General features: G+C 51.5%; 1 protein-coding gene across 8 annotated transcripts in view; it reads left to right on the forward strand.

Moving 5' to 3' along the window:
• DNMT3A (DNA methyltransferase 3 alpha) overlaps positions 1 to 25,183 on the forward strand; it is a 103,513-nt gene that overhangs the window by 18,857 nt on the left and 59,473 nt on the right. For 3 of the 8 annotated variants that reach the window (XM_019646064.1, XM_019645980.1, XM_019645671.1), the window contains exons 2-3: positions 7,941 to 8,195; positions 21,277 to 21,381. In XM_019646064.1, the coding sequence (XP_019501609.1) occupies positions 8,133 to 8,195; positions 21,277 to 21,381 (168 nt within the window). In that variant the 5' untranslated portion in view covers positions 7,941 to 8,132. Of the gene's footprint in view, positions 1 to 2,240; positions 2,608 to 5,863; positions 5,962 to 7,773; positions 7,795 to 7,940; positions 8,196 to 21,276; positions 21,382 to 25,183 lie in introns of those variants that run through there. The other 5 variants (XM_019645905.1, XM_019645746.1, XM_019645824.1 and 2 more) reach the window with 4 other exon arrangements.

Raw genomic sequence — 25,183 nt, forward strand, 5'->3', positions numbered from 1 at the left:
ACTAACTAGAAACTGTGTTTTCTGACCAGTTCGTGACCAAAGTTAATATGGCTGCAACAGTCATGTGCTGATTGTAAGAGATCATGATGGAGTGGAAAACCGGGGGCTCCAGGGAGGAACAGACCTGGGTTTGTGTCTGGCTCCACCACTTACTAACTGGACGACCTTGGGCAGCTTGGTTAACCTCTCTCGACTTCATTTTTCTCATCTGGAAAATGGGAATAAAAAATAGTACCCACTTCAAAGGGTTGGAGTGAGGCGTGGGGGTGAACAAGATGTTGGAATTGTAAAGCTCTATTCATAGGCCTGTCACGTCACAGTAGCTTACTAAAGACGACCTCCTGTTGGGATGATGTGCACTCACGGGCACTCCAGGGACTTCACGGAAGGAGAGAAAACTGTGGGCTGGATTAGTCAGAACTACTAATTGTTAAAACGTACGGAGTGTGTTTGTGCCAGGCACTCGTCTAAGCATTTTCAATGCCTTTCATTTTAATTCTTACAACAGCCCTATGAAGTGGCTGTTATTATTTCCCCGTTTTACATCTGAGAAAACTGAGGCCCAGTTTTGCCTCAGGTCACACAGCTGATAAGTAGTAAGGCTGGGATGTGAACCCACATAGTCAGCCTCCCGGGGAGGAGGCTGAGATTAGCATATGAGTCAGGCCAGCCGCAAGGCACAGACTCACTCACTGGAGATTCACAAATGCCTGGCCTCTAGGTGCAGCTGGATTCAGGGGCCCAGAAAATGACTTGAGTGTTCCATCCCTCTATCTTCATCCCTTTGTTCTCAGGCGCTCTCGGCCCAGCGGCGCTAGCAGCTCCTGACTCACATCCTACGGGTATTAGCATCTTTCCATTGCACCCAAATGTACCTGGGAGGCCTCTGATTGGCCCTGCCCGGTCACATGCTCACCCGGTGACTAGGGTGCAGGGTGCGATCAGCACAAACAACCAAACCCACCCTGGGAACGAGGGGAAGGTAACTAAATAGACTTAACCAAGCCAAGTCCACTATGAGAAAAGGAGTCTTCAGAGAGAGGGAAGAAGAAGGACCTGTGCTATTCAGCAATTCAGGTAGAGGGCTTGTGATGGAGCAGAAATGGCTCTCAATGGTAATAACGTTAGGACTGTTTTTGATGGAGCAAGGATTCAGGTTTGTGGGCAAGTATGGTTTTGTTTCTGGGAAAGGATAATTCTCTGCAGGCCCTTGCTGAGGCAAGACTGTGCGGTGACAATCTAGTTGGTGCTGATTGGAGCAAGCTTGGAGGTGAGACTTGGGGTGATCAGCTCAGGGGATGCTGATGGTGTTAGCGTTGGTCAGGAAGGTGGGAATGGTGCTAGGGACAGTGTGGTGAAGAGGGTGGGAGCTGACACCGCTGGGACGGTCTGGAGGCTCCAGGAAGTGGTTGGACTGTGGGCCTTTGGTGTGAGTTGGGCTAATGCGTGAGCCAGGATCATGGTTAGGGATGTAGGCGGCAACGGCAGGCACAGGTGCAGTTTGGGAGGGCTGTGAGGAAGGTGCCTCAGGCTGTGAATGGGCTGGATTTGGTGGAAATGACGTATTGTGAGAATTGACGACTCGTGAGGGGTGGAGTGGGGGGAGGTACCACTTTTATAGCTGGTGACGGAACTCTATGTGGGTGTGAGGAGCTGATAATGGTTATTCTGTGGGATGTGATGGTTTTGTAAAGCAACAGAGGTGGAAGGGCCTTGGCTGCACTCTTACAAGGAGGATGGAGGCCAAACCCAACCAACGGTTGCATTTGGGTGTAAGCCCTCATGCTCATCCCCATTCTCTCCCTTTTTAAAAATTATTTTTTGTTTCCTCACCGTAGTACATGCATGTAATTTAAGAAGTCAAACAGTATTAATATGTCTTCACCAATTGCAGTTGTTCCTTGCCTGCTCCCACCCTCTTCCTCTTCTCAGGGGCAACCATTTTCAGCTATTTTTTTCTAGCAATTTTACACTCATATTTCTGAGTCTTTATTTGCATATTTTTTGACGTTGTTTTTCCATTTTAGACATTTTCCTTCCATTTCCTATTTAGTAAATAAGAATTTAGCTCTCTTACATGGCCAGACTTTCTGCTCTCCAGCCATTCCCCTAAATAGTTCTTGTAGGCATACTATTCATAGTACTCTACCAGCGTTCTTTCAAAAATGTTTTATGCATATATTAACATATGTATATGTATGTATGTCGTTGACATTATAATTTCCGCCCCCCCCCCAAAGAGAGCCACATTCTAATCCCCTGAACCTGTGGATATGTTACCTTATGTGACAAAAGGGACTTTGCATGTGTGATTAAGTTAAGGATCTTGAGTTGGGAGATGATCCTGGATGATCTGGGTGGGCCCAGTGTCATCACAAGGATCCTTAGAAGTGAAGGACAGGCAGGAGAGTCAGAGAAGGAGATGTGAGGGAAGCAGAGAGTAAGTCAATGGGAGAAAGACTGGCCATTGCTGGCTTTCGGGATGGAAGGTGGCCATGAGCCAAGGAGTGTGAGCAGCTTCCAGAAGCTGAAAGAGTCAAGACAATGGATTCTCCCCAGAACCTCCAGAAAAGAATGCAGACCTACCAACACCTTGATTTTAACCCTGTGAGTAGCGCCATTGTGGACTTCTGACTTCCAGAACTGCAAGATGACAAATTTGTGTTGTTTTATGCAATTAATGTTATGGTAATTTGTAAGAACAGCAAATGGGAAATTAATATACTATGTAGTATATATGTATACTACATATATATGTGTATATACATACATACATGTGTATATATACACATATTTGTTAAATTAACTACTGCAACTATTATCCACAGCTGAGTCTTATAGTGTACTACAATAGTTTCCTTTCGTTTTCCCTAAAGTTAATAATTACTTTGTGTTTCCATCTGCCTTATTATAATATCTTTGTACCTTTTGCTAATTCCTGCTACACCTTCTAATAGCTGTCAGTATGGCTTTCCACTAGGGCAGTCATGTCAAGTACTATATGTTTCAGTTCCATTTTTGAGGTGTCCATTCTCTCGCTCTCTGTACGTGGCACACTGTAGCTGCCATTCTGTGACTTCCTTGGCGTTCCCTTCGCTTCTCTTCTGGTTGGAGTTCCTGTTTTCTAGATCTCATGTCTTCATCTTGCTTGGTTTACTCCCCCATTTGGAACACATCACCCAGGACAGATACCTGTCAATATCCAAATCCATTCAGTTCCTGAGTTCAGACAGCAGAGTACAGTGAGTGAACACCTGTGGTTTTTCAGATTAAAAAGGTGGTTCCATGGTAGAGGGCATGGTGATGACAGCATTCGGCATACCTGAGTTTCAGCCACACGGCTTAGATCTGAACAGTGTTCCTGTCTGGCTTCATCTGGCCTCTTTTCATTCTAATTCTGGAGAGTTCCTTCCCTTTTCTCCTGTGTCTTAGAGGACACCTTCCCATGCTTCATGAGAAAGGAGTGTCTGAAAATCTATTCTACTCTCACACTTAAATTATAATTAGGCTTGGTAAAGAATTCTAATTGGAGAATTTCAAGGGTATTGGTCTTTTGTCTTCTTGCTTTTAATATTAACATTGAGCAGTCTGAAGCCATTCTGATTCCTGAACCTTTATGTGTCATTTTTTTCTCCCTCTCTAGAAATTTGTAGGATCTTCTCTGTGTCCCAGTGTTCTGAAATTTCACAAGGATGTGCTTTGGTGTGGGTCTGTTTTCATCCATTGTGCGGGACAGTCAGTGGGCCTTTTCAATCAGGCACCTCATGTTTTTCAATTCTGTGAAATTCTCTTGAATTATTTTATTGGTAATTTTCTCCCCTCTGTTTTTTTTTTCTTTCTTTCTGTACTGCCTATTTTTCAGATATGGAAACTTCTGGACCATTTTCTTTTTCATCCTCTCCTATTTTCTTTTCTTTCTTTTTAAAAAATTTTATTGGGGAACAGCCATGGTCATTGGTTACACATTGCTTTCATGCCACAATGGCATAGTTGACTCTTTTCGGGAGGGCACAGCTCACAGTGGCCCATGCGGGGATCAAACCAGTAACCCTGGTATTATCAGCATGATGCTCTAACCAACTGAGCTAACTGGTCACCCCTCTATTTTTTCTTTTTAATATATCCCTTCTGTAGATTTTTGCATTTCTGCTAGCATAATTTTTACTTCTAGACATTCTTTTTTATTCTCTGAATGTTCTTTTTTAATAGCATCACATTCTTGTTTCATGAATGTACTATCTTCTCTGTGCATAAATTCTGTTGCCTTTAAGTTGTGTTTTGGTTTGGTTTGGTTCTGGTTTATTTGTTCTGGTCTCTATCTTCCAAGTTAGAGGCTTCTTTCAGATAACTAGTGGTCCTTGGTTGTCCTTTCAAGATTAAGAACAGGGGACTAAAAAGCTGATCGGAAGATATGAGCATGATGGTGGAGCTTGTTGACTTACAGATACTAAATAAGCCATTTGGACGCCATTTGGGTTCTGGTGTCAGTATCTGTATCGTTAGGCCTTTCCTCTTGGACTGATTAGATTCTCCACAGAAGAAGATAAGGGTCTGGCTGCCAGTGTTCTAGGAGCCCAGCATGGGGATAGCTGGCAGAACACAATGTCACATTTATAATAACCTTTATCTTGGCTTTGGTATATTACCTTTGCTCTCAACTGTGCTAGCTGATTCTTTGCGCAAAGACCCTTGTGCTCTCCATAGAATAAACCTTCAGACTTCTGGGGGAGGTGAATCTAGGGGTTTTAGTTCTTTCATTCTGTCCTTTTGACACATGTCCTCTTTACCCTTGGTCCCAGGACACCTGGTACTATCATGTCAAGTGTCTTTTAGGGACTCTGTTATAAATTCGTTTTCATGTACTTTCTGAAATTTGGCTGTCACACATTTTGTTGCTGGTATCTCCTCTCTGTTCAGCCCCATCTATGACTTTGTTTGTTTTTAAATCTTTGTACTGAGTTGGCTTGAGAAGGTAGTGAAATTGATCCATATATTCAAAATCCCAATTCTTTTTCCACAACAGTTTTGTCACTGACATAGTGATGATGGTGACCATGTCCACTGTGCTACCAAAACATTTTCGTGATGGGATTCCTTAAAAATTTTTTTGTAAAGTTGTTATAAACATTATTCACGGCGATTGTGGACATTAGAAATATAAAGGAGGAAATCAAAGCTGTCTGTCATGGTGGTTGGGTCTTGGCAAGGAGCTTTCTTTGGTGGTGGTTTCTGTGGTACAGCCTTTGGCATGGGTGCGGAGGAGGCTTCAGTGCCAGGAGCAGCAGGGCGGTGGTGGGCCAAGAACTGTCATGGTGGACACATGTCTCTGTGTTGGGACTGTGGGCCTGGGAGCAGGACACGCCCCTTGGCAGAGCTGCTTGAGAGAAGGCAGCTTTTAAGGGCAAGCGGCAAGCGTTGTGTCGAGGCCTGGACCTTGGCCATCACAGTGGCCCCTGGAGTTGTGCAGCGCATGGCCTGCCTGGCCATATGCTGCATGGTTTTAGATGATGCTGGGTGATTTGGAGGGACACTGACTGACAGGTCTTTTCCAGTGAGTAACACAAAGGAACTTAAAGACTGGCCCACGCCAGCTGCATTTGCTATGAGGACAGTGTATGCAGCTCAGATATCAGGAGTTATCTGGAGGGAGCGGAGGAGGAAAGAACACTTCCTTTCCTTTCTGGGGTGTCTGCTGTCAGGGTCAATGCCTTGTAATGTTCTGCTTCTCCCTCCTGCTTCCTTCTTTTTCTCACTGGCAACGAGAGGTCCTCTGAAAGTGTTCGTTTGTTTTTTCTCACAGAAGTCCCCTGGATGTTTCTAGGCAGCATTATTGGCCTCTTACTTTGTGCCTGTGTCTCCACAGATTCCATCTGGGGCTCTTGGGGGCTCCTGAAGACGTCCCAGCCTTGTCTGCTCTTCCTGTTTGCTCTTGGGGGCCTCCAACAGCTCGGCAGGACCAAGGTAGAAGATGTCTTGTAGCTAGATCATCAAGTCCAACTCTCCCATTTAATGGCTGAGGAAACTGAGGTCCAGAGAAGCCCCAATCAAGACTAGAACCTACTGTTGGCTCTGGGTTCAGTGTTCTTTCTAACCAGACTCTGCCTCTCTTAGCTTCCATGTCCTTTAGAAGGTGTTGATGTGGGGGTTCTTGGGGATGTTTGTGCTAAAAACAGGGAGTGGGTTTGAGGGGGAATTGCTGACTGATAATGGATGGAAGCCTTGTGGAGTTCTGGGTTGAACCAGTTCTCTAGTGGGCTCTTGAGTTGTTTCTGTGGAGTGGTGTAAGTTGGGGGACAGAGCTTTGGGGAGACTCCCTCAGAGCTTTAGAGTCAGAGAGATCTGGGGGCAAGCCTCTGATTTGACATTGCAATGTGGACAAATCCTAACCTTTCTGAGCCTTAGATACAACTGTAAACTAGGGACAGTAAGGATACTAGAAGCTGCCCACAGGAGGAACGACTGTCATGTGCTTAGTACAGTGTCTGACACGTGGCACTATTGTCTCTATCGCCATCTCACCTGCTTATATTAAGCAGCAGACATTCATTGAGCCTAATGTGGTTCTAAGCATAGTCCTGTGCAGCACACCTGGGGTTTCCTTAGGGCTCGCCTGTGGGGCATGGAGCACCTGCAGCCTATCTGGGTTTTAAATGACAGGGCTGCTCCTGGTCCTAAGGAGGTTACTCCCAGCTCCAGCTTACCCGTCTGCACCTGGAGCAGAGCCGGGACTGGGCACCTGCCTCCCAGCCCAGCGCCCATCCCTGGGGAGGAGGCTGTTCCCCTGGGAGACCCAAGTCTGTGCTTTCTCCACTTCCTGGTTTTCCAGGGAGCCTGGCTGGAGAAGGATGAGAGAAGAAGCCCTAGAGGGAGGGGCAGCCGGGGGAAGCAGAACCAGGAACTGGAAGGGGAAGGGTGTGGGTGGGCCCAGATCCAGCCTGCCTCCCACTTTCCTCCTCCTGCCAATCCCCTCCCAGCCCTGGCTGGCGCCCTGGAGGCAGGGGCTTGGCCCGAGTCTCCTTCTGGGGGGCGGGGTGCAGGAGAACTCGGTCTCTGAGTGAAAAGGGTTGAAGCTGAGGCACCCCAACCCCCAGCTGAGGCCTATGGCAAGGGCTGTGTTATTTCACTGGCTTGAGGCCCACACCTGAGGCAGGGAGGATGAAAATCCCCTAAACTTCAGCTGTGTGGGTTTGGAGGGCCCCCTCAAGCCTACCAGTTTTTGAAGGCGAATGGGGCCGGTTCATGGGGTGGGCGAGACAGGGGCCTCCCATCCTCCCTTGCGTGGCCATGGCTGTGGCCTCTCCCACCGGGGTGTCCTCTCCTGACAGCACTACAAACCTAGGCCTTCAGCCTGGCCGCAGCCTGAGTTTAACCTCAGCTTTCTCTGGGCCCAGGCGCTGGTCCTAAAGTGAGGTGACATTCATTTCACTACATCCTGTGACAGCCGATCACTTCCTCCACTTTGGGGGGGAGCGGTGTGGGGGTGGGGGCATGTGGGGAGTACAGATTAGAAGGAAAATGTAGCTGGGCTGGGACTGCTGGGGTTTCCCAGGGGTGGTTGGGGTGGGAGGGAGGGTGCGGGAAGCTTTCAAAGGAAAGAACAGCCGTGAATGAAGAGAAGGGAGGAGGCGAGGCGGGAGGCAGCTGGAAGTCCCAGAAGTGGCGCCCACTGTGCCACAGCAACGTGGAAGCCTCAGAGGCAGGAGGTGGCCCTGAGGGAAGCCAGGCTGTGCCGTGCGGCTGAGCCTGCCTCGGTTTCCCACACTCTCTGGAGTGCTCAGAGGGCCTGAGCTGCTGGTGAGGCTGGGAAGAGAGCAGAGGTCGGGGAAACAGGCCAGCAGGACCTGGGGCTGAGGAACTAGCCCAGGGGAAGGCTGGGGGATCAGGTGGGGCCTGGATTGGGGGTGCCCTGCCCTGCTGACCCCTCTTCTCTTCCCTCACAGGTGGAGCCATCAGAAGCCCAAACCCACAGGCAGCCTGAGGCAGAGTTTCACCGGACTTTCCACTCAGCACCCGGATCTATGTCTAAGTTTTAACTCTTGCTTACAAAGACCACGATAATTCCTTCCCCAAAGCCAAGCAGCCCCTCAGCCCCGTGCAGCCCCAGCCTGCCTCCCACCACCCAGCTGCCCGCAATGCCCTCCAGCGGCCCCGGGGACACCAGCAGCTCCGCTCCAGAGCGGGAGGAGGACCGCAAGGTGAGCAGCTGGCTCTGCTGGGAACCTTCTAGGGAGCCCAGGGATGGGGAGGGCCATCCCCAAGCCATGACAGCTCCGATGTGCTGAGTGCTGGACCCTGCTGCTCAGTCCTCACACGGAGCATGGGGAGCACAAATAGCCCCATTTTGGCAATGAGGAAACTGAGGCTTGGAGAACTCAGATCCTCGCAGGAATTTGAGCCAGGTAGTCAGGCTCCAGGACCCAAACTCCCCCCCACCGCCACCCCCTGGGGGTGTTGGAGCAGAGTTTCAGACCCTAGGTCTGTGCAGTTGTTGGGTTGGCCTTGCAGTCCCCAGACCTAGGTTCCTTTTTGGATTGACCTCTTACTAGCGGTGTCCTCAGGTGAGTCACTTTACCTGTTGTAGCTGCCTCTGTGTTCCCCAGGGTGTTCAGTAGCTTCTGGGAGGCCAAAGCCAAGTTCAGGGGGGCTTGGTAGACATGAGCTGCGTGAGGGCTTCCCCTCCTGCACAGATGGTCAGGCACAGGACTGTGGTGTGCTGTGTGCTCAGGGTGACATCAGTGATCGTGGAGACGGCGATTTCCCGTCCTCCACCTCCACCCCAGCTGCTGAGCAAGTGTCACTTCTGCTCGTGGAGCTAGTGACTTCCTTATTTTCAGAGCCCCATGAGAGGTGACCTCTTCACCCTTCTGCTGAGATCCAGGATCAGTCTAAACCAGTTAGAGGAGATCATAGCGGATGGGTGGAGAGTCTCTGCTAGGTCCTGACAGGCTGCCGTGGGACCTCACCAAGTTGTGTCCGCCTCTGTGCAAAGCCACCTCGAACCCTCAGCACTTGGGCTCTGTTTCCCCCTGTCAGCAGGATAGTAAACCCTGCGGCCACCCTTCCCGGGAAACTGTGCCAGCTATGGGCCTACCTGTGGTGTCCTGTCTGTCATGCCCTGGTCTCCACAGTTTCCTCTGCCTGTTCCCCTTTCCCTGAGCAGGGGTGAGGGGTGGTGTGATGCTTGGTGGTAGCAGGGGGTTTCATGGGGTACAGTTTAGTTTTCTGGAACAAGAGTGGACACCTGGTACCAAGTGTGGGGCCCTGAGCACCCTGATCGGTGTCAGCTCTGCTGGCCAGCCATCAGGGTCAGGGTCAGCTCCCACACCTGCTCCCCACTCGCCCTCCCTCACACGTGCTCAGCTCCTTCCTGAGCTCGCTCATTCTTAGAGAGTTTCTATTTCCTGGGTGGTTTCTATCCATTTGGTCTTTGGGGACAACCCTTGAAACAAGTGGGGCAAGGACAGATGGCCCTGGTTTACAGATGAGGAAGCTGATCCCAGTGACTCAGTGGTGGGTCCAGATGGGAGCCTGGTCTCTCCTCCTGGATCAGAGCCTTTCTGACCGCCCCGCCTATGTGGGTCCTGTTATGGACACGCATGTGCACATGCGCACACACATGCACTCACTCATGCACGCACACACATGCACATGTGCACGAAGCCCAGACACCTGCCTTCCCAGCCCGGAATCCTGCTGAGTGTCATGGACAGGTGTACACCCAGCAAGTGAGCGAGAAAGTACATGCTGCGGCCCGCTGGGTAGGGCTCCTAGGGGCTACTGGCCTTTTTTATCTTTCGGACCCCATGAAAAACAAACAACAACAGGTAGTCCAGGTTATCCCACGGGTCTTCTGGGCTACTCCTGCCCAGGAATCAGGCAGCAGCATATCTAGAGCCAGCCCCTGTAGAGTCAGGACCAGCTATGGCCACCTGTGCCACCATAGAGTTGGGACCATCTATGTCCACCTGTGTTCTCTAGTGGCAGCTGTGGCCACAGACAATTCCTTCTCCTTCTTGACCCTGGCTTTGCTCCTCTATTGGATTAGGCAACCCTGACCCTCTTTCCCCGGTCCAGTGTCCTAGCTGGTGCTTATACAGTTTTGTGTCCATGTACTTGGTGGTCGGCTGCCTCCCACAGGTGGGGAAGGTGGGCACAGCCAGGCCAGACTCCTCCTGTTACTGGACTGTGCTGCCCTGGGGAGCAGAGCTGCTGGCCCCTCCTGTGGAGAGCAGCAGATCGGGCGCTCATTTATGACAGTTCAGAATAGAGAAAGGGGACTGAACAAAGAGCTAGAAGTCCCAGGTCCCAGGCCCGAGTATGCCACATACAGGAGATGTGACTTCAGGCCATCTGGGCTTGCGTTTGCTCAGCTGTGAAACGGGGATAGTAATTCTAGCTGTGCCTGTTCTACAGGGTGGTTGTGGAAGTCAGATGAGGTCATGGGCATGGAAGCGCCCTGCAGATAGCAAAGTCTGGTCCAATTATAAGGGATTACGATTGCTATTATTATCTACCCATAGTAACTGCTCTGGCTCAAGCGGCAACAAACACATACCCAGCCCCAGATCCTGGTGCAGATAGAGTGAGCTGGTAGACAGGGGCTGGGGCAAGCCGGGTGCTCCTCCCCGGCTATCCACGCCCACAACACACATGCCTGCTCACCTGGCAAATCTCCCTGGCACCTCTGGGCTGGCTCCCGCAGCTCGCCCAGGGAGGGCGGGTAGAGACGCTGACAGTCACCCACAACAGCCTGTGAAAGCCAGGCCTGGGGCAGAGGTGCCGTGTCCCTGCAGAGGGGGGTGATGGGCTCGGGCTAGAGTCCAAGGAGCTTGGCAGAGTTGCCAGGGGTACCTGGCACAAAGGAACTGCTTGGGGAGCCAGAGGGAAGGGGTGTGGCCACCAACTGGCCCCACGTGCCCTTCCAGCCACCCTCCTGCCCCGCCTCCATGCACCTTTCACTCCAGTACTTCCTGGAGCTGCCAGGCCTTTGTTTGTGCTGCTTCCTAGGCCTGCTCTGCCCTTTCCCTAATTTTCTCTCCTCTCATCAAAGCCCTTGCTTTAGTTTGCCTTGAATTACAGTTTGTGATGGACTAGTGGTTCTCAGAATATGATCCCTATCCAATCATCCATTGATGGACACTTATGTTGTTTCTGTATCATGGCTGTTGTGCTGAAAGCTGCAGTGAACGTAGGGGTACATGGGGGTATAAAACTAAGTGAAATAAGTCAGAAAGAGAAAGACAGATACCGTATGATTTCACTCATGTGGAATCTAAAAACAAAAAAACGGAACAAACAAAAATAAACTCAGAAAACAGATCGGCGGTTATCAGAGGGTAAAGGGGTTGGGGGTGGGCGAAAGGGGGCATGGGGGTCAATTGCATGGTGATACATAGCAACTAGACTTTTGGGGGTGATCACTTGGCAATGTATACAGATGTCAAATTATAATGTACACTTGAAACATTTATTTATTGTTATTATTAGTTTCAGGTGTACAAAACAATGCAATAGTTATCCTTTTCACCCCTCACAAAGTAACAATCCCCCTCCCCCCATCCACTGCCCTCCCACTCACCCCCACCCTCCGATTTGAAACTTTTATAATAATAAAAAATGTGATTCCTAAACCAACAGCACCAGCAACACCTGGGAAAGTTAGAAATGCAAATGCCCCAGACCTGCTGAATCAGAGGCTCTGGGGTTGGGGCCCAGCAATCCTTGTAACCAGCCCTCTAGGGGATTTGAGAAGTACTGGTGAGGATAATACCCAGCCCTACTGCTGACCCCAGGGCTTGACAAGCGCAGAATAGGTGCTCAGGAAATATTTTGTGGGTAGGATAGAAAGGAAAAGGAGAGTGAGTAGAACTGTTCCACAGGAGAGCAATCCCAGGACCCAGAATCAGGTCAGCAGGGCGCAGCGCTGCGGGTGATGGGCTGAGGCAGCAGCGCTGCGGGTGGGCACGCTCAGAGAGGGCTGTGTAGGTGGTGTCCTTTTAGCACCTGCCCAGCATCCCTTCTCCCTGCAACCTCCCCCATCCATATGCTGGGCAGGGAGGGGCTTCTTGGAGAAGCTTGGAGGAGGCAGGCTTTGGGGGCCTGAGCTCCAGGTGCTCTGGCCAGGGTGGATCAACTGGGCACATGTGGCCACAGCAGAAGGAAGGGGAGCTGGCCCTATGGGAGATGGATGGGAGGTTAGCAGCAGAGAGGCCAGGAGCCTCGGTTCTGGCTTAGAAGGAATCATGGAGGTTGGGTGCTAGGCCGTGCGTGGAGGGGAGCGAGACGGGCAGAGGGAGCAGGAAAGAGGACCAAGAGCATTCCAAGCCTTGGGGCTGGAAGGACCTCCTCAGATCCCCAGTGTGAACCAGTGACTGGCCACAGGAATCCAAGCGCCTGGCTGGGCCCCTGATCTTGCTGCTCCCCAATTTTTTCTGGCCCCAGAAACATAACATTCACGATGCACTGAGTGCTGACTATCTGCCAGGTGCTCTTGTAAGCTCTGTACTTGCATTCTCTTATTTCATTCTTACGATTGCTCCATAAAGTAGGCGCTATTATTTTTATCACTGTATCCTGTTAAAGACTTAAACGGATGCTCAGAGAGGTTAGGTCACTTACCTAAAATCACACAGCTGGTAGGTGTTGGTGCTGGGATTAGAACCCAGGCAGCCTGTACAGTGGGCTTCTGTGCTTTTCCGGCTGCCTCCTGCGTGAAGGGGGATAGAGCGAACGGTGCCTCCCAGCTGTGGTGCTCCATAGTCCCACCCACGTTTCTTTTGCTGCAGGTTCAAGTACATGTGTTTAGACTGAAAGTTGGGGTGGTCAGAGAATGCTTTTCTCTGTGTAACAGTGATCTTGCCCTGGGGTGGATGGTGGGGGCACTTCATCTACAGCAATGACTCACACACACAGGCCAGCATGCATGACTGTGGGCTCACATGCGCACACGTACACACACCAGATACATACTCTTCAGTGAAGACACATTGCTTCTTACCATTCTTCCCTCCCTCTTTCCCTCTCTCCCTTCCTCCCTGCCTTCTTCTCTGCACGCATTGCTTCTCTTTCTTTCTCTTCCTTCCAACCTTCCTCCCTTTCTTTCTTCAGACTTAGGTACCTTTTCTGGTACCTAGCACATAGTAGGGCTCCACAAGTCTGTTGAATGAACTCAATTAACATTCCTAGAGGACCTAGTGAAGGAAAGGGGACAGGAAGATACAAGCGTGGGTAAGCCATGCCTACCCAATAGCTTGCCTGCGGGGTGGTAGAAACTGCAGGGGGTGGTGTGGGGAACAGCAAGTGGCTGTGTGTTTGTGTCTGTGTGTGTGCGTGCATGCGCCCATTTAGGGTCAGCGCTGTGGCCAGGGCCCCTGTCTCCTCACCTAGGTCCAACCCACAGGCCCGGTGAGCACCGATTTCCCTTGGGTACCTTCTGCTAGGCAGGCCCAAGGGCATCTTGGGTGGAGTGGCCCCCAGCTCCGCTCTCAGCTGGCCCACAGTCCTCTTACCTACCTCGGGCACATTCTGCCTTTATTGCACTCAGATGCCCACATGCCGTCACTTAGGGCAGGCTCTTTGCTTTATAATAGTCACTATAGGGGTCGTTTAAATAGCATCCCTCTTAGTACATTTAAACAGTTACAGAAAAGGCAGCTGTACCCTTCCCTCTTCAGGAACACAGCTAAGAATAATGGTGCATCCGTTTTTAGCTCAGGGGAGCCAATTAGATGCTTGGACGTATAGAGTACATGGTGATGTCAACAGTGCCCACCCCTGCGCTAACCAGGACCTACAGTTTCGGCTTCAGGTTCTCTAAGGTAGATGTTAGTACATGTCAAGTTTTTAACCTTGCAGTCAATACAGTCTTGAGTGGGGGTCAGCTGGACTCTGGAGACAGACCTGGGTTTGAACCTGGACTCTGCTGTGTGACCCAGCAGTATGACCTCTGAGCAGGAAGTGAGAGGTTTATATGAGATGGTGTGTGTCAGTGCTTAGCACAGGGACTCGGCATGTAGTAAGTTAGTCTTATAATTTACTTTGGATAGCTAACTAGCTGTCTGTCTATCTATCTATCTATCTATCTATCAATCATTTACCTACCTACCTACCTACCTGCACATTTGTGTAGACCCACTGCAGTCCTTAGGATTGCCAGGGCATGGGAGAAGATTACAGAACATGCAGATGGGAGTGTAAATGGTGTGGGTTTAAAGTCCGCTCAGAACTTGGCATGTGGAAGGAAGGTTATTTCTCGCTGGGTCTGCAGGCACAGGCAGGCCTGAAGTCTCTTCGCCCTTTACCCACTGAAGAGAAGTGAAACTGAGGCAAGTGGCAAGGATACCTAACTCCTGATGGCCAGGTCTGTGGCTACCTTCAGAGGCCTGGGTGAGGGGCCACAGCTGAGCCTGAGGTTCCTTGAGTCCCTCATGTCCTAAGTGACCCTCCTGGGGATGGAGCCCATCCCTGCTAAGAGGCAAGTCCCATGGGGTAGGGGAGGGGACAGCTGAGCTCAGCTCTGCGGAGGGGAAGAGGGCAGACAGCGAACTGAGATGCAGTGGGTGGCCCAGAATGACTGGGAAATGGGGGGGTGAAGGGGGGATGCCCTTCTTCTCTGGCACCTGGACTGGGCACAGGACCTGGTCACGCTCTGCAGCTGCCTCTGCAGAGAGCCACAGGGCAATTAGGGATGTTGCTTATAATCATCCCACTTAACATTTACACAGTGTGGAAGGGCATGTAATGGAGTTTCCTTTGCCCAGCAATTAACTCACTTAATCCTCACAATAACTCAAGAGGTGCCAGCTGTCATCATCCCATTTTACAGATGAGGAATTGAGGTTAAGAGAGGTTAAGAAACTTGGCAAAGGTCACATGTCTGCGAAGTAGTTTTATCTGGATTCTTTCCCTCCATAAAGCAAGGGTGCCTGGTGGGGTGAGGAGGAGGTGGTAGGCTGTGCAGAGCCTGCGTGGGCTGCTGAAGGAGTGAATGTGAGTGGGCCGGGTGTCTGTGGAGGTGGTTGCTGACAGAGAGTGGGCACACTCCATTCTGACCTGAGCACGGTGCCAGACACTCATTTACATGTTGTCTTTCTCTCTAAATTGAGTTTCCTATTTGCTTATCTTTATATCCAGTACAAGTAGGTGCTCAATAAGTGCTTCTGAGTACACCTCTGGGCCTGGCCTGGTGGTGGCCCTGAGGCCACAGAGCATGGCAGGGATGCAGCGTGCTGGGTGTATGCTGAGTGGAATCTCATTCCGGAAGGCAGTGAGGCCCCAGCATGTCCTGGGTGTCCTGGGTGTGGAGGATAGCCGACAGCCTTGGAAAACCCACAGGCATGGCCATTTACAACCACTTAGCATTTATGGAGCACCTGCTGTGTGCAGGGACCTGGGAGCTGTGGGGGACTCAGAGGGGACCAACAGGAGATGGTAGCTGCTCTCCAGGAGCATGGCCTTTTGGGAGGGATGGGAGGCTTTCGTCAATAATTGTGATAGGAAACCCACTAGGCAGTCAATGAATATTTGTTGAATATTGTTGCATAATTGAAACAAAGGGCTGATGAGCTTTGAGAGGTGACTGAGATCAGAAAAAGCAGGGGGCTTTGGAGGGCTGTGTGGAACTGTGAGCACCTGTAGTGATTCCTGGTGCCACTACGTGTAATTATGGCCATTTACACAGTCAGCCTCTGCCCATCCTCCAGCAGCACACCCTGTCACTCACCTGTCTGCAGGCCCGACCTGGGCAGGCTGTGTGCGTGTGAGCGAGTGTGCACGTGCATATGTGTGCAGTGTGCTGTACGAGGTGCTGTGGCTGTCGCTCTGCAGACCTGGTACTCAGGCGGCCCAGAACGGGGCTCTGCCTGCCCAAAAAGCCAATTCGTTTCACTGAATTGCATGACCAGAGACAGGCCCTGGAGGCCAGCCAGACAGTTGGCAAAGGCCGTACGTGCTTCTTGTCCCCGGGGCCCTGGCAAGTGGCTGGCTAGATCCGGCAAGTTCATCCCCTCAACTCAAACACCAACTTGAGACATCTGCTCAACGGATGCTGGGTCAGTAGCATCCGGTGTATGTTCTGAAGGGAGTATGTGTGTCTGGCTGGCCGTCTTTGGGGGAGGGCCTCGTGGGATGCATCTCTCTCAGGGAGAAGAGGACCACGTCTAGGCATGAGGCGCCTGAGACAGGTGTGTGTGGATGTGTGTGTGTGAATGCCGGTGTGTACCATTACTGACTGGCGTGTTCATGGCTTCACTGTGTGAGTGTGCACACATCAGTGGCACACAGCATAGGAGGGTATGGTAATATGTTGCAGTGGAAAGACCCATGGGCTGGGAATCAAAAGATTTAAATTTTGGTTCTAAAGTCCTCCTTTCCTGGCTTTCTGATCTTCACAGGTTAAGATAACTTCTCTGAGCTTCAGATTTCCCGCCCTGTGTAATGGAAAAAAATAATACCCGTTCTGCTTACTGTAAAGTGTAAGAATAAAAATGAAATAACGTATGTGAAAATGCCTTGTTAATTACCATGTACGGTACAAATGTGAGAGATGATTATCATCATAGCCCAGCTCATCAGAATGAGAAGTTGTATGTGGCTTAAAATAATCCATCCAGTGAGCTGTGTTAAAATGTAGGTCAAAGCATAGCCTCAGAAGTTGAGAGAGGCTAATGGTAGCTACCTAATCTAACAGGCCACCAGATGTGAAGGTTCTTTGAAAGCTGTAAAGAGTTACCTACATGTAAAGTGAAGTGATTATGGTTAAGCCTAGAATGTACATTTTAGTCCTCCTGGTTCCTGATTTGAAGTAATAATGACCAGAGCAGCACTGGAGACTCGTGCATGGTTGTACTTGCGTGGGTTTGTACATTTGTATGTGTGCCTCTCTGTGTGTATGGAGTTATTTATTGAGCACCTACTATGTGACAGTCATCAACTATTTTCAAGTGCCTACCTTGTGCCAGGTGCATTGGTCTAGGCTCTGGGAGTGCCATGATGAATAAGAAACAGCCCGTTCCCTCAAGGAGCTGTGGCCTGGCCAGGACAATAGCCGGCATTTGCAGTGTGCTCGTAGTAGGTGCTATAGGAGAAGCATCCATGAATTCAGTCTAGGTGAAGGATAGGAGGAAGGGGTCCAGGGGCAGGGAAATTAAGAAATGAGACTGGAAAAAGTAAGGGTTTGCTGCTCAACCTGAGGGGAAGCTAGGCGGGACAGAAAGAAGGGTCTATGCTGAGGCACTGGGGAGGGAAGCAGCCCGATTTTGCATCTGCTGCCGCCTGTTTGTGCACAGGTGGTGGGAAGGCAGTGGGGAGAGGAACCCAAGCCTGCTGGCCAGATCCTGGGGGCCTTCCTTCATATGGCCTGAGGGGCTTGTCTTGATCCCGCCGCAGGCTCCTGGGAGCCCCTCAGCCAGGGCTTAAGCTCTGCAGAGTGACATAATCAGCTTTGCATTTTGGAAAGATCAGGGAGCCCCAGTGTATCTCACTGCAGCAGTACCAGCCAGATGCTGGGGTGTGTCTGTAGCAGTGAGTGACAGCTGCATATGCAGGGCCGTGAGCTAAGATTTGCATGGGGACAGGAGGGAGGAGGAAGAAAGAGGGAGGGAGGGACTTTTGTGAATAGTTCTGCTCAGGATGTCCTGTGGGAGCAGAGGAAGTTAGCAATTCTTGAGTGACTATCACGTGTTAACCCCCCCCTGTATACACTCATTTAATTGTTGTAACATCACTGTGAGATATTATTATCCCCGTTGAATAGGTGAGAAGAGCGAGACTCAGAGAGGTTAAATAGCTTGAAGTTAGTTGTGAGTAAAGAGAGCAAAAAGTCCAGCCCACCTCTGCCCTCTCAGAGCCCACCTAACTAGGAGTCCTGCCACCTCCCGCTGGAAGGTTTGACTAATTGGTCCCCTTCCTTGACAGATGAGGAAACCAACCTGGGGCTCAGATCTGTTTCTGCTAAATTGGTTACTGTTTTCCAGCTGCTCCAAGTCACTGTGGATCAGATTCTTCCCTTTCAGAGTATTAGCGACGTGTCCTAATTCAGTGCTACTTGCAGATTTGATAAGCATGTTTTAAATTCCTTTGCTCAACCCAGCAGCAAAGATATTGAATGGAACAGGCCCCGTGACAGATGTGAGAATGAACCCCTTGCTATGCCTCCTTAGGGGACATGGCCGCCAGCCACCTGCTCACCCTTCTCGGGGTGTTATCCCCCATAACTGGTCGTGTGAACACAGTCAGACCCGGAGCAGAAGGTATCACCTTCCTCTTTGCCCTGTGACTTGTGACTGCATCATGGAAGAATGATATATTGGCCCAAAATAACAAGCTTTTCACAGAGTTGTGCTTCAGGGCCTGATAGAAAAGGCATGGAGTCGCTCAGGCCTCGGTGCAAGTCCTGCCCCAGGCTCTCGTGGAGACTTGGTTTCCTCAAGCACAACTCGGGGGTGAATGCTGGCCTGGACGTCAAGCGCCTTGCCCTGTGCCAGTCCGAGGTACAGGCTCAGTACGCAGCAGCCTGCCCTGGTGATCCCTGCACTTTCGACAGGTCAAGACCTGGACAGGTGGCATGGCACCAGGGCATCCCACCCCTTCCTTCTGGAGTGTGTTGCACTGAATTGAATTCAAAAGAGGGAAAAATGTGTGGCGTAAGGTGAGGAATGACAGCAAGTCTGCAGATGGCACAGGGGTTGTCTGTCAGGGGTTCCCAGTGCCTTTCTCCACAAGCTGATGGAAGCTGAGGCTTGCCAGTCCTGAAACGTCCACTGCCTTTATTTTGGGGTCATTTCTATGTGGTAACTGTGGTTCCTTTTTTCCTGATAAGAGGTTCTGACTGGCTTTCACATCACTGATTAATTCAGAATAAAAATGAGAAAATCAAATGAACCTTCTGTAAGAAGTGCAGTTTGTTAAAGAAATGGTTCAGAGCCCAGGATTTTTTGGTAGCAGGAGTCTTTCTAGACCCCATGGCTGCCCGGGCTGATCCTGACCCACTTTGGCATCCACTCTTACCTGCTGCCCTGTGTGTCCCAGCCCCATGGGCCCGGCTACTAGGAATGACCAGAAGATCCCATGGGTCTGGCCTAGTGCTCTCCAGGCAAGAATGGGGTGCTGGGCAGGCTCCCAGCTGCCGGAAAATGTGTAAGATCTTGTCTGGGGGCATGTGGAACACCTGCTAAGTGCTAGGCCTGGACTAGACTCTGAGGATCCAGCAGCAAACAAAATAGACAAGGGACAAGTCATTTATTCATCTGTCCTCTTAAACACCTGAGAAGCAGGCAGAATGGACACCCATTTTATGGATAAGGAAACTGAGGCTCAGAGAGGCGGGTCCTGTAACTAGCGAGTGGACACGCTGGGCTCATGTGCACTTTGGTTCACTGGACGCCCTGTGCCTCCCATGACTTCACATTGACCCTGATTGTTTTGTAAATGCTGAGTTACCTGGTCAGAGGACGAAGACTGCACCCGCTTAGCAGTGGTGGAGTCAGACCAGAAGCACCACCTCGGCCTGAAATTCCCTCTCGTGGTGTAGATCCCATTGAAACCTTCACAGATAGTAAGCTGCATTGGTAATAGCTCCTCTTTTTGAGATCCGAGTGATCCTTTCTTAAACGGGAGTGTCTGTGGGGTCTTGGAAGACAGCTCGGAACCAGCAGGCTGAACCTGCCTCAGAGCATGTGCCTCCCCACCACCTGGCCCGGTGCCCTCCCCTCGTACCCACAGGCAGGCACCAGCTCCCTGGCTTCTTTCAGACCTTTCTCTGCTGGGCTCCTTAAATTGTCTCGTCAGCCCCTTTCCAGCCCCGTGATCCTTGTGGCCATGTTATTCTGCACAGCGTATGGACAGTGCTCTCTCTAAGGCCTGCCATCACCACTCCCAGCCAACTTGCTTTGTCCTTGACTTCTTTGCACCTGACGACTTCGGCCTCTTGCGTTGGCAGCTCTCTCCTTCCTTGCACCTAAAATTCCCCCGTGTCCTTTCCTGCTCTGCGGAACATTTTCCGTCTCCTCTGTGCGCTCTGCCCTCACTCCAGCTTGACTGTAGCCTCCACTTGGTGCGAAGGCCTGGCACCTCTGTTCATCTTCTACTTGTATCTCTTTGAAGGACTCCTAGAACCTCAGTGGTGATGCCCCTAACTTTCCCTCTCGGGAGGGTCTGTCCCACAGACAGGCCTCAAATGGACGGATGGTCCAACATCTACCATTGGTCACGGTAGGTTTCTATCTGCGTGTCCCACCATCACCTGAAAATTAATGTGGCAAACCACAGGCTATTTTGAAATCACCAAAAATGAAAGTTGAGTGGGATATCGAGGGCCATCTCGATCAAATCCTCAGGGAACCCGTGCACCTTCCCTTTATTTCCGTGGCACCAGCACCACTCTGGGTTAGGCGCCTTCCCCAGGGACACTGCGAAGCCATCTTTAGCTCCTGACATCGTGCAGCAGCCTGTGGTCCCTCTGCTGAGTCAGGGTCCCTTTCTCTGTCCTTCCCCAGCATTGTTTCTGCTTGTGATTAGTCATGCAGGAGCCAGCTGAGTCAGAAGTGACATGTGGGTGGTTTGTGGCCAGGCTGGAGCAGTGAGGCAGGAGGACTTTCTAGGTTTATGTCTCTGTGCCCCAGACAAGCATGGCCCAGTCCCAGCAGATGCTGGGTGAGGTGTGGGTAACAAAACCAAACTTCGGGTCCAGCTCTCAGTGAAGGAGGGGAATCAAGATGAGCCAAGACATCGTCCCTGAGATGCTCCTGTGGGGTGACAGGCATGTGTAATGCCAGTGCCACACGGCAGACGCGTCAGGGCAGGTATGTTTATCATGGCTCTAAGACTACCATTGCCTCCTCCATGTGTTTCATGTACTTCCGATATACATTCCTAAATTCAATATTTCTTTTCTTGTGATGTTATTCTGGTCAATAATGGTGGTTCGTTAAATATATACCTAATTTAATTTTTGTACCGTGTAAAAATTTTTTTCCATATAAATAAATTCGTATCCAGAAACAAATTCTTTGTCAGTGGTGTCATGATTCTGCAGCTCAGAAATGTGGCCAGCAGGCGGGACACGGCCTGCGGCTGGGACAGGGGTCTGTCCCCTGGAGGGGACATTTCAATGGGGCTCTAAGGGTGGCTCAGCTTTGCCAGGCAGGAAGGGAGTGAAGTTCATCCCTGCCAGGGGGGCTGCCATGGCACAGCCCGGGAGTGTGGCTGTCGTGGGACTGGGCCAGGGAGGAGGCCTGTGGGATCCAGCCCTGGCTTCACAGGCTGTGTCTGTGCCCGCAGGAGGGAGAGGAGCAGGAGGAGGCTCGCGGCAAGGAGGAGCGACAGGAGCCCAGCACAACTGCACGGAAGGTGGGGCGGCCTGGGAGGAAGCGCAAGCACCCCCTGGTGAGTGTCATGGCACCCCGCCCCCCAACACACTCACACGCCCGCCTCCGCACCGCAGGGTCCTGGGAACATGAAGACCCAGCATAGGGGCCTGGCCCTCCCAGCTGCGGAGCTCATCTACCTTCCCCATTTGAACTCCACAGCCACCCTCACAACTTCCCTTTTGTGCATCGAACTGGAGATCCCTAGAGACCAGGGAGGTGGCAGATCTGGGACTTGGACCAGGCCCCTGACTCTCGCTTCCTCTGAAAGAGCAGCACGATGGACACCCCCCCGCCGTCGGCTCTGACAGGGCAGAGCTTGCACCCCCCTGGGCTGCCCATCCGCACCCCCACCCTGGGTGTCAGCTCCCCCTGGGCAGCCTGGAGGATGGGAACTGAGTTCTAAGAGTCTGAACAAAATGAGTCGGGAAGAGGTGCAGGCCGATGAGTCCCCTTGTGAGAGAGAAGGAGAGCTGGGCCCAGCTTACGTCCCGTAGAAGTACAGGCCACGGGGCTGGCCTGCAAGCCCCAGGCTTCTCGTGCCATCGCCTGAGTCTGGGGGGAGCTGGGGGCTGCCTGAGAGGAGGCGTGCTCCGGAGGGCAAGGCCTGTGGGCTGCAGGAACCTGCCTGCCTTATGCCTTAAACGCAGAGGCAGAGCGGTAATTATTTGCCAGCATCGAAGACAGCTGGTTCCTTTCTTTTAGCCCCTTCCAGCTGAGAATGAGAAACTTGAAGCATGGAGGTAAGGAGGAGCCAGGAGCTCCGGATTTGTAACTCTGCCCTTCAAGGAAATGTTCTCAGCAGGGCAGGATTTTCTCCCTCGGGACAGCGTCAGGGTGAATGGTGGCTGAAGTGAAAGGAGCTGGCAGAGGAAGGCCGGGAGGGCTGCACCAGCTGGACCTGAGGGGGGTTTCTCAGCCTGGGGGCTTTGGAAACCAGCCGGGCACTAAAGTTCACCACTGCCAATCCTGCTTGAAGATTTGGAGGGGAAGGAGGCGGCGGGGCGGGCAGAAGTTATTATTTAACTAGTAAGTAATTTTAACATTTTAATATTAAAGCAAACATGGATATTTTATGGCCTGGGATATTTTATGGCCTGGAATGAAAAATACACATGAAGTTGAAAGATAAAACAGGACTTCAAAGGAAGGTCTAGCTTGCAGCAGACTCCAAGCTGTACCCCCAGATCCCCCGGGTGCCCCTCCATTCTCCTCCCCCATAGGGCACCTAATGAGAGAAGGTGGGGGCACCATGCAGGCTGGAGTGGGTGGGGGAGCCAGGCCGAGTCAGAGCCCACTGGTAATTCTGCATCTGCACGTGTGCCGTGATCTGCCCAGAAGACTCTGCCTTTTCACAACCCAGGTGCTGGGGACACGTGCCCCCACCTATAGTAGCAAATACAGACCCGGCAACCTTTGACCCTTCCTTGTGAGTCCCTGGAACCAGAGGAAGGTGTGGGGTGAAGCCCCGGGGGCAGAGGGTGCAAGGAAATCAGGGACAGGTGAGTGGAAATGTGTCCGGACACGGACAAAGAGGAGCGAAGACGGGCCCAGCTGGGTGGGTGAGGGGTCCCTGGTCATGACCCCCCGGGCTGGAACAGGGCCCCATGTGGAAGGAGAAGCTGTGTCTCTAGAGTCCAACAGACCTGGGTTTAAATCCTGGCTCCACCACCTGTGTAACCTTGAACCTGGGGCTCCTCTGTTAAGAAACGGCGATGCTGAGAGTGCATTCCTCCTAGACCCCTGGGAGAATTAAATGAGTTCAAGCACCAAAAGCTAGTGCTCAGCAAAGGTCAACCCTGCCCTTGCCTGGCCAAACCTCTCCTCTCAGGAGGCCACAGCAACCTCAGTTTAACAGAAGAAACAGCAGTGGATTTACTATTTCCCAGCTGTGTGATCTTCAGAGGTTCTACTGAACCTCTCTGAACTTCTGTAGATTGGTAAAATATGGCCGCCAGCTGCAATACCTGCCCTGTCTACCTCCCACAGCGCTTTGCAAACAGCAAAGTGGAATTCAGGTATGTGGGGCTGGCAGTGTAATAAACCTGCTTCCCTGCAGGGGCCAGTGGGGCCAGTGCCTGCAAGGGCTTTTGTGTAGAAGCCTAGCATTGACTTCTCAGCAGCCCCCAAGGGAGGCTGTGTAGGTCATAGTCTAGATGTGTTCTAGGGGATACCTCCAGAGAGACCCCAGGATGAGAGAGAGAGCATGGGAAAGTCAATGCTGATTGGGGAGGGAGGGGGCCGAGGCAGCTGTTGTGAAAGGGAGCCCCTGCATATTGGAGGAACAGAGAAAGACTGACCCCAGAGAAAATAGCCAGTATAGCCCTTCCTGGGCAGCAAGCCCTGGGAAGGGGCAGAGGAGGAAATTAGTGCTGCAGCTGGAGGTCAGCCCATGGCCCCCTGGTCCACAGGCCGTCTGGTTCACTCGTGGAGCAGGTGCTTACCCCAGCTTCCTCCCCTCCTCAGCAGAGGGGCACAGCAGGGAGGGCTTTCGGGGGGCCCTGGGGCAGCTGTGGCCCTGGGAACCATTGGCCAGGGAGCTTGAAAGCAGCTGAGAGTGTGTCATCCAGCTAAGCCTGGAGAGAGGAGGGAGCTTGGCTCAGTTCCCAACAGGTGGAGCGGAGTGGGGAGCACGGGGAGCCAGAGAGGAAAACCTGGCGGCAGGCCTGGCTCTTTATTTGTGCAAAAGATACATCCACAAGTGTCCTCACCATCCCCCAGCCCCAAGGCGAGAAAGTCTCTGTGTCTGTCCTCCACTTGCCCCCAAGGCCTTTCATCCCTGGTGCCTTCCACTCATTCCTGCTCCTGCACCTGCCTCCTGGCTGCACCCTCACCCAGACCAGACCCCTCCTGCCCCCAAGGTAGTTTCACAACCCTCAGCCCTTCCTCCCACCTGGGACAAACACTCTGCACCTACTGAGCACCTACCAGAGTGGGGGAGGCCACACCGATCGATAAGGCTTCTCTTTCAACCTAGTGAGCTAGAGAGACGAGGCCATACATAAGTATACGAAGTACAGTCCGTGGCACGTCTCTGTTCAAGAATCCCCAGGGACTGTATTTCTTATGGGACAAGATCTGGAATGCGCCATCTGGCTCCACCATGGGACCTCTCCTGCCCCTGCAATGGTGATCAGTATTCACATCTTTTGCCATAGAAACACAGAAACCCCGCCTTCTCCCTGCTCCCTGGACACATCACGCAGGGTTCACAGCCTTCTCTTCTCTTTGCCTGCCCCAGAACCACAGCACATCAAAGCCTGTCTTGCAAATGCAGTTCAGTTCAGCCATCGCAACCCACATTGGCTCTCCCTTTTGAACCGTTTGTAAAGTTAATCAAAATGAACACTAAGAAATAAAAGACAAGCTATAAGCCCCGCCCCCACCCCACCCCCATCACACGCTTGGACAGCAATGGTTCGCGGACCTGACTTAGAAGCACTGGTCTGCAAACTGCTTCCTCTTTGTACAGAACTTGAAAATAAGTATTTAGAAACTTTTATGTATCAGTTTGATACTGTCACCATGTCCCAGTGTATGATTTTGTATTTTACAAAAGTATCATTTCTTTTTTTTAAATTTTATTGGGGAACAGCCATGGTCATTGGTTACATGTTGCTTTCATGCTACAATGGCATCGTTGACTCTTTTAAGGAGGGCACAGCTCACAGTGGCCCATGCTGAGATCGAACTGGTAACCTTGGTGTTATCAGCACTAGGCTCTAACCAACTGAGCTAAGCGATCATCCCCCCTCACCCCCAAAATATCACTTCTTGATGGATTGGGAATTAAAACAACAAAAACAAAAGCTAAAATCCAG

Source organism: Hipposideros armiger, unplaced genomic scaffold (genome assembly GCF_001890085.2).
Source record: "Hipposideros armiger isolate ML-2016 unplaced genomic scaffold, ASM189008v1 scaffold_0, whole genome shotgun sequence".
NCBI classification, from domain to species: Eukaryota; Metazoa; Chordata; class Mammalia; order Chiroptera; family Hipposideridae; genus Hipposideros; species Hipposideros armiger.